This window comes from Limulus polyphemus, unplaced genomic scaffold, assembly GCF_000517525.1.
Source record: "Limulus polyphemus unplaced genomic scaffold, Limulus_polyphemus-2.1.2 Scaffold2419, whole genome shotgun sequence".
Lineage (NCBI taxonomy): Eukaryota > Metazoa > Arthropoda > Merostomata > Xiphosura > Limulidae > Limulus > Limulus polyphemus.
This window is the reverse complement of record NW_013668029.1, coordinates 81,765-90,980: the sequence shown is the minus strand read 5'-3', so window position 1 is coordinate 90,980 and position 9,216 is coordinate 81,765. Positions and strand designations below refer to the sequence as shown.

Below are 9,216 nucleotides of genomic sequence, written 5' to 3'. Positions count from 1 at the left end.
AAATCATTCAACTTCAGTGGATTCACATTGGACATTAGTACTTTTATGAAGATATTATATAACTTCAGCAGTAAAAGAAACTCGACCTGTAATTGGTGTGTGATCAGCGAGAACTACAGAGCTCCCTATTAAGTGAATTGTACAACATCAACTCGAAATTAACTCGCTCATCTTGAACCCTCGATAAGACATCAAGGAAGTTCCAAACTAGAAAGAAGACTATATATTGCTTGTAAGTTTGTAAAAGATTTGTATATCAATCATTGTTTGTAATAACTATTCATAATAACTGTTATTGTATATTGTACTGTTATTTATATATTAAAACACATTTGTATTAAAGAAGACACTATGTGTTTCAATCTTGTTGGCAAATATAAATTGGATACATGTCCTCACTTATTTAACTACTGAATTTAAACTACCATTTAGCTCAGTTTCTGATCATTCAAAATTCTAATACATAACATAATCCATATTTTAATAGTATAGAATTTTTAAGTTCTTAATTCTACAAGGCAATATTAAAACAAATCCTGAATTTCCACTAGTGTGACCCACGTGATACATTTTTCTCTTAGCATGTCATCGTCTTTATTTTATCCACCACCCCTCGAACAAATTAAACATAAAATACTCTCTATAAAATTGTTATTGCTCAAACAAACCATAATTTTTATAGCCTTCAATTTTGTTTGGTTACAGAGCTATCAAACAGAAAATCAGACCCCTCCTGCCTCACCTACCTGTCACATCCTCTCTTTCAGAATTCGTTGATAGTTCTCTCTTATGTTTCATTATAAATTACCAATAACCAATAGAAAGTCAAGGTTATCATCTACCAAATGACGTATTGTATAACATTGTGTTATGAACAGAATATCGTCAATTTCCTTCACAGTACAAGATTCGATCGGGTGGGAAAGTTAACAACTAGCTTGGATGAATTTGTAACAGCTCTTGTCACATAGTTAGAAACCCAGGAAAATTTTGAGAGGTAAGTGAATTTGTCTACTGTTTGTAAGTTATTAGTCTGTATTCTTTGGAGCATTATTTAACTAAATAAAATTTTTAAGTGCATTACTATCTATGGTATAAAAAATTAGGGTTAACTCTGTTCAAAAACCCAAGAGCAAGAAAAAAAAAGAGGATTGGGTAAGTACTATATTTCTTGTTTTTCATATTTATTATTATAAAAGTATTTAAAATCAAAAATATAGATCTTTTTATGTTATTTAACACTAGATTAGGTAAAATAAGTAATAATAATAATATAATTAAAATGGTTCACGAGGATGCATGCGAGCAGCTTGTGGGTAATGTAATTCAATAGCGTAACGTGAGCTGCACATTCCCTGAGCGATTTACAACTTATAATTGTGCGGATAGTAGTTATAGTTAGACACAGTTCAAAGAGCAATACAACAATAAAATTTAATTATGAATAGATGTGTACTGTTGTGAACTTAAAGTTCCTAGGATAAACAAATGTAGTTTCATATTACAATTGGAAGTCATTCAAGAAAGAAAAAACGGTAATTTAGATTTATTTCTTTATTTCTTTTTTTTTTGGTGGTTACGAGGACAGTCGATTTGACCAATCCCATTTTGAGATAGGGTAGCGAAAATAACAGACAAACTATAAAGTTTTACTGAAAAAAAAAGTATGACATGCATTTAGGAGGTTTTAGGGATTACACAAAGGAAATTTGATATTTCTGAGATGAGGAAAAGTATTTTAATTTTAACATGAAAATTACTTTGCACATGGATTATTCAAAACAAATACACAATATATTCATGAACAAATTAAAGATTTTATTTTATTAAAAATACTTCACTAAAAATATGATTTTGTGTATGTAAAAGACATAATATGAACTAAAAGACTGCCAAATTTTATGAAGATATACACACTATATTAAAAGTTAGAAGTATTAAATCTATAAAGACTTTAACTGAGTACAAAGAGGTCATGTGATCAGTCAAGTTGACCAAGCCTGTGTTGAGAGAATTAACCAAAAGTCACAAATAACTTTACAATCCAAGTTAACCTATTCTAAGTAAATAAAAATAAACAAACAAAAAAACAGTGAATGATAAAACTCTCAGTACTCCCTGAAACATGTACAGAAAAGATTGTTCATGAAGCCACACTTTAACTATGTAAAAATATACCTATATGGAGGTGAAACAGCAAGAGCTATCAATGATAGATATCAAGAACATTTTTGTGATATACAGAAACCACACATTGAAACCAATGTTGTAGATGCAGTATAACAGGACATATACATAATGAACACATTTTCTCCATATTCTAACCCATTGAACCAACTCCATAGTGGAGAAGTAATACTGAATATTGAACTGAATTTTGAATAAATTCAAAACTATCACATTGGTTTTATTGGGGACAACAAACAGCCTGGAATAAAAGCCTGGAGAAAGGTGATGAACAGGTTCAATGGCCTGTTGAGACAGAAAATCTTTTACCGCCTCTGACAGATGCTGGCTGGTGGTAGGATCCCAAAGCATGAGGAAGGAAATGGGTACCCAAGACAAAGGAGGTGGGAAAAAAGTTGTAGGACAAGTCTCTCTAATAAAATCAAATCAACCCACAAATCTGTAGGGAAAAATTGCCAAAGGATAAAACATATATACAATCAAGCTCCCTCTGAACCAGAACCGATTGGGTAGTCACAGGTACTGTTAATGACATGCCCATCTACATTTAATAAAATGACGAGACGATAAACCCCTGGAAGGAGGAACAGGTAAGAGCTGAGAAGGTCTAGGATGGAAAACAAGCATAGGGGCTTGTCTTGGCTCCGAAAAACATGCTACCAAAGAGGAAAGGGTAAAGTGTTGATGCACAGACTCCAAATGTGATTCCAAAGTTTTTGGTACATGATCAAAACCATGCCACAGAAGAATAGGGGCCATACATAAATCCCTAAGATAAGGAGGCAGTAAACAAACCTGGGACAAGGCTGCATCTTGACCCAGAAGATCTCAACAACAGAGAAACTACGTGTGTAAAGCAAGAGCCGAAGACGAAAAATGAGCCAACATGGAGGTAATAAGGGAAAGTTTTTCCCTCGAAAAACCCTCAGGGTCTTGGTGGATCACCTTGGAAAGAAGATGGATAATAGACAAATACCGTAGAATGGAAGTAAGGATAAGACGAGGGTGTGAAAACTGTGCATTGGTTAAATTGCACAGAAAAATCAGGGACTACCCCCACACACAGGTAAAATCGACCTCAATTGTTGAGAGTCGAGAAATGGACAGTCAGCCTGATGGCTAATTCAAACTGATCCATAGACTGTGGAGGGTGAGGCAATTGTTAAGCAACTTGCTCAGCGTGAACCCTAATATTAATGAAGAAAGACCACTTTGGAAATTAAACGATTAAAGTCATGAATGCAAATTATAAAAGAAGCACCAAAAGAAAAAAACATCTTAACACGAGTACTGCCAAATGAGAAGTGATAGTTTGGTAGAACTAAACAGAGAGAGTCATATGTGTCAAGAGAGTATGTCGCACTCTTATTGGTGGAGGATTGTCGCATGATGATTTGCATGAGAGATGCATTAGAATCAGTCAATTCCAACTGAGGGGAAATAAAAGGCTTGTAGCATGCGTAAAATGTTTCTTTTGCATATGGAGGGCAGCACTGAACGAGAATAGCTATGTTAGCAGAGGTAATTTACCATATCGGAAAATATTATTTTATGTTTTTTTTTTTTAAACCATTAAGTCAAGCTATATGTGGAAATATAAATGAAAAAAGTTATTACAAGTATTTCTATACTGTTACAATTCTTTATATTATATTATTCACTCCATCTCAGTCTTTGTTAAAAAAAAATCCCTTAAAAGCTTTTTCTTTTATTGTAAAATTCACTAGCCAATTTTACCTTACAAATAGCCCTTCTTGTTTTTCTTTCTATTAGTGTCCCATTTAAAAGTATCTTTAATTTTTGATTTTGTGTGATATTCAGAATACTTCCTGTGTAATGTCCTAACTTGACAGCTACAATCGAAATCATACATGCTATAACACTACTTTAAGTGTTCACACCTCTAGATTTAAGGTTAACTAATCATGTTGGGTTTGCTTCCTGAGTACATTTATAGTTTTCTCAGCTTATTTTTCCATCAGTTCTTTATCATTTTAGGTTCTTCGGGATTTAATAATGCCACTTGTTTCAAAGTATCAGAGATCCTGTTTTTAAAATTGGTTTCTGTAGCACTTATAATTTCAGGGTTTGATAATATCGAGATCCTAGCTTCAATTACAAATGAAAAAACATACATCATCCTTACAAGAAACATACTGTAAGCTTTTTCTTTATTGTATGCTTCACTATGACACTTATTTTATCAAATAAAAATAGGGCAACATTAGTAAGGACTCAAGGAGAAGGAAGAAAAGCATAGTCTACTTATGTGTGGGAGAAGTCTATCACAACCTTGATGACTACTCTGGGAACCAAGCGCTTTACCTATTCAATGGAGGACTCATCAAATATTTATTGATTGGCATCATGTTAAATTATATATGTTTATTTGTAGTTAAGCATAAAGTTACACAAAGGGTTACATGTGCTGTGCCAACTACAGATATCAAATCAGATTTTGTTGGTATTTTCAGTCTGCAAACATACCGCTAAGCCACTGGGGTACTAATGATAAATCATATGTAATACAATAACATATGATACATTATTTGTATTAAACATTTTTGGTAAGTTTGAACATGACAATTAAGTTAATACATTATTTGCAATTTAAAAAATAGTGTGATGATAGGCTAGTTTTGAATTTGAGGACATATCTCAAGATTTCAGGATAGGCCTTCATAGCTTATATAGCTCTTGTATACACTGATCTCATCACCTTAGGTTTCATTAGAAGGTTCATAATGATAAGTGAAAATTATGAAGGCTGAAGTATTAACTTTAAGAAATATGTTTTACTTAAAAATCTGTAGTGTGTTCATAATTGCCTATTATATTTTATTGTTTGGTGCTTCATTACGACAAAGTACCTTTTCACAACTGGCTACAGATGAAGACTGGTGATGTTAGATGTGGGATTTTGTCGGCTTTAGCACCCATATCTGCTTCAAAATTTACTATATAATTTAATTTTATGTATAATGTTTATGAATAAAGATTAACTGATGTATTGCAACTAATTTATGATACAATTTTTTGGCACAGTTCATTGACATTAAAATCATGTAAGTAGCATAATTAAACTTAACAATGTTTATGTTTCTTACAATACTTCTGATAATTCCAAAATTAACATTTATCTCTCTGTACTACTAAGAGTTATTACCTTGTGCACAACTGCTGTAGAATTTTCTGTACAGGCCACATGCTTTGAAAAAATTAGAACCTCCTACACACATCTACATATATTATGCCGGCCTATGACAAAATCATCATAATGTTGTAGCCCTCCAACAACAGAAGAGCCATACAACCTCCATGAGCAGTAATCCCTGTAACCACTAGTACATGATCATAGGCTCATTCTTGACAAAGCAAAGAAAATGCACCTGAAAGGGGAAAAAAGGTGGGAAGGTGGTGCAGAGAGGTTAGTATCTTTCTGAAATACATTTTCAGGTAAGGAAAATGTTAACTTCAGAAATTCTACTTACCTCTCTGCACCAGTAAGGGCTAGAATCCACGTTGAAAATGGTGGAAGGGCCGGTGCTCATCAATTACAAAGATGAGCTCCCTTCTGAAATAGGCAATGCTAGCTACTTGCCAAGTTCCAATGGCACCAAGAATAAGGAAGGTTAGGCATAGTTCCTCGTGTAACATTTGATCTGGAATGTCTTGCCTCCTCCTGTTTGTTTTATTTCTTTGAGGAACTTGCAATATGTGTAATATGTAAAAAAAATTCATGGTAACAAGTGGAAATACCATAAAACATGAATGGCATGGACATGACTGAAAAACACAACAGGAAAAATTCACCACACTATAGCCACTGGGTAGATGGAGAATGGCAACTGGATGAAGACGGAAACCAGAGGAACAGGAAACTGCCCATTGATGTAAGTGATGGGAAATTAATGTGTTAAGTATAGTCCACATATTTAACAGGGTGGATTATAGTCCACTAACCAGTAATTGTTCCCCTAAAGTTCAGCAACAGAAAGAGGCAAGAGAGGTTGTGACATTCCAAAACTGACAGGAGGAGACAAAAGAGCATATGGTCAGATGAGCCAAAGAAGAATATCCAAGACAGATGTGTTGGTGAACCTAACCAATTAAAGTGGGAGAAGTCCCAAGAGGAGGAGATCTCCTACAGTAAAAGTAGGCAACAGCAGTTTTCATGTCAAGGGGCAGTAAGAGCAAGACAACAACAGACAGCCCATATATAACACACAAAAAAGATCAAGATCAGAGCGATTGTACAAGGATGAAATAAAGGAGAAGGAGATGGGAGAAAACATCCAATCATCCTCCTAGGCAGCCCAAGTCTAGGGAAGAAAGAATTGGACTGGAAACTATATCAACTGGTTCTTATGACAGAGAGTATGGGAATCACCTAAAGCATAAATGTCTGAATAATGACAACAAAAAACAAGGAGAAGAAAATACATCTTGACAATCAAATGATACAAGAAACAAGAAGCCAACAGTTCATAGAGGTGCAAATAGCAGCCCAAAGAACCTCACAAAGGTTCCAAAAGGGAAGAGGAATCAAACAATAGATAGAAAAATAGTTGAAAAGAATAGCAAAGAAGAAAGAGAAGCACCCCAAGGAAAACGAAAAAACACAAGATATTGTGGATCAAGAAATATAAAAGGGCCATGACCTGAGGCTATAGCAAAGGAGGCTCAAACATGAGTAGGGGAAGAAAGATATGGGACAGAAGAAGGTACATGATGTAAAACAATCAAAGAAGAGAATATCACATACCTGATTAATGACTGTAGCAAACAGAAAAGGATGAGGTACCTATTCCTAATCATGGAAAGAAAATCCAGCAACAAAAGTCAGAGGTGAAAAAGCTGGCCAAATTCGTCCACAGGTGAAAGCAGGCTCATCAGAAAGAATAAAAAAATAAAACAACTAAATACCTGACCTGGAGAAGAAATAGGCAACAGGAACAAGGTACCTAAAATATGAAAGCCAGCATATCAATGGTTGGTACACCATGGTTCATCACAGCTCAATATGGTTGTAGAAGCTAAGTTATCCAGATCAAAAGTACCTAGCCACTGAGTGAAATACAAAACTTGTCACACACACACAGGTGTGTTTGCATTACTATGGGGGCTAAAAAGGGATAACAACTATATTTCAGATTCATGAAGAGTTAAAAGTGCCTCCAGTCACCATAAAGTAAGTTGGAGGAAATGCTTGAAAAGGAATGCCTAGACATCAGAACTTTATTTATATATATACATATATATATTTGTACATGGCATGCATTGTGGAAAGTAGTCTAATGTAGAAATGCAGTGGCTAGAGAAAACAATGTTGCAATCAAGTGTATGAGACAAAGCTAATGTAGTGCTACAGAAATACAGACAAAACAGTCAACTAATGTGACTAGAAACTCAAAATGCACATGAAAAAACATGTCTGAACAAAGGAAGTACCAAGGGAAGAATGAGCTTATGATCATGTGTTAGCATTCACAGGCACTATCACACACGGAGGTCATGTCACCCTCCTTTTGGTGGAGGACTACAGCATTATGATGGTTATGTCATAGGCTGATATAATTCATGTAGAAATGTGTAGGGGTGGGAGTTTGTTCAAGGCTTGTGGCATGCACAGGAAATTCCATGATAGTTGCATTCAAGTTGATAGCTCTTAGTGGTGCAGAGAGGTAAGTAGCATTTCTACATTAGAAACTGTCTATTTCTGCACGTAAACACGAAATAGTATACATGCAAACACACATTCACAGGTGAAGTATGGTATGCTGTATTTGGATGTGACAGTAAATAAAGTTAGTTAAATTACTCACCAGTTCCTGTAGTAATACTGGTGATTCTTTGAGGATGACCCATCACAGACAAGTTTTGAGGCAATAGTGCTGTACCCTGGTGCCCATCTAATTTGTCTAACAATAGGTGATAAATTGCACTATAATGGTCAAAACACTTAGCCTGGACTGACTATAAGAAAAAGAAATATTGGTTTAAATATTCTTTATCAAAAAAAATTTTGTTTGTTACAAACAATTTGAAAGAGTAATTGAAACTGACATGATATATGTTCATTAATTACATTAATAACTGTACACACTATTGCTTTTACATGAATAGAATGCTTTTTCACAAATAAAAACTTCCAATTACTGTCTAATAATAACAAAAAGTACTTTCAGTTGTAAAATACTACAAAAACACAAATTAGTTTCAAAAATCAAATACATACAGAAAAGTATCTATGTTTTATCATACCATATTTCACTAAATAATTTTGCAAAGTTTCTTTCATCACATTCTCTAAAAATTTTTCTAATACAGAAGTAAGATTAACTGGCCTATAATTTACACGGAAGTATTTATTACTCCCTCAGGCACATACCTACTGTCTATTGAAGCTACCAAAAATGAAAATGACCAATTGGCTTATATATATGTCTGATCTTTAATCCCTTTTAACACTCTTGGAAAAAAACAATATTTGGTGATCAAACTTTTTACTTACCACCATGGGATTAATACCTATCAGGTCATCAAAAAATTAATGTTGCTTTTTTTTTTAGATGAAAAAATCCGACAATTTTATATCAAAACAAAACTTTTATTAAACGAAATAGTCTCCATTCTTAATAATGATGTTTTTTCATCTTACAATTAGGTTGTCAATCCCGTGAGTAAATAAATCACTTGGCTTTGAAGCAAAAAACATGTCAATGTCCTCTTTAACACCTTCCACATTTGCACACGTTTTCCCGTTAAGATGGTGTTGCAGAGATCGAAAATGATGGTAATCTGATGGTGCCATATCTGGAGAATATGGTGGGTGGGAGGAAACTTCCCAACCCAACTCCATAATTTTGTGTTACATCATATGTGCTACATGTGAATGTGCATTGTCGTGGAGAAAAAGAATACCTGTCCAATTGATGAAAGAAGGGAATTTCTGATGAAGGGCTTGATATAAAGATTCTAGTTGCTGACTATACACTGAGTGGTCACAAGTAAATAGACACCTAATTT

General features: G+C 34.2%; 1 protein-coding gene across 3 annotated transcripts in view; it reads right to left on the bottom strand.

The window, feature by feature from the left end:
• Window positions 1–9,216, bottom strand: part of LOC106466904 (serine/threonine-protein kinase SIK3-like) — an 80,643-nt gene that overhangs the window by 28,880 nt on the left and 42,547 nt on the right. For all 3 annotated transcript variants that reach the window (XM_022394980.1, XM_022394981.1, XM_013927211.2), the window contains exon 8: window positions 8,013–8,163. In XM_022394980.1, the coding sequence (XP_022250688.1) occupies window positions 8,013–8,163 (151 nt within the window). The remainder of the gene's footprint in view (window positions 1–8,012; window positions 8,164–9,216) is intronic.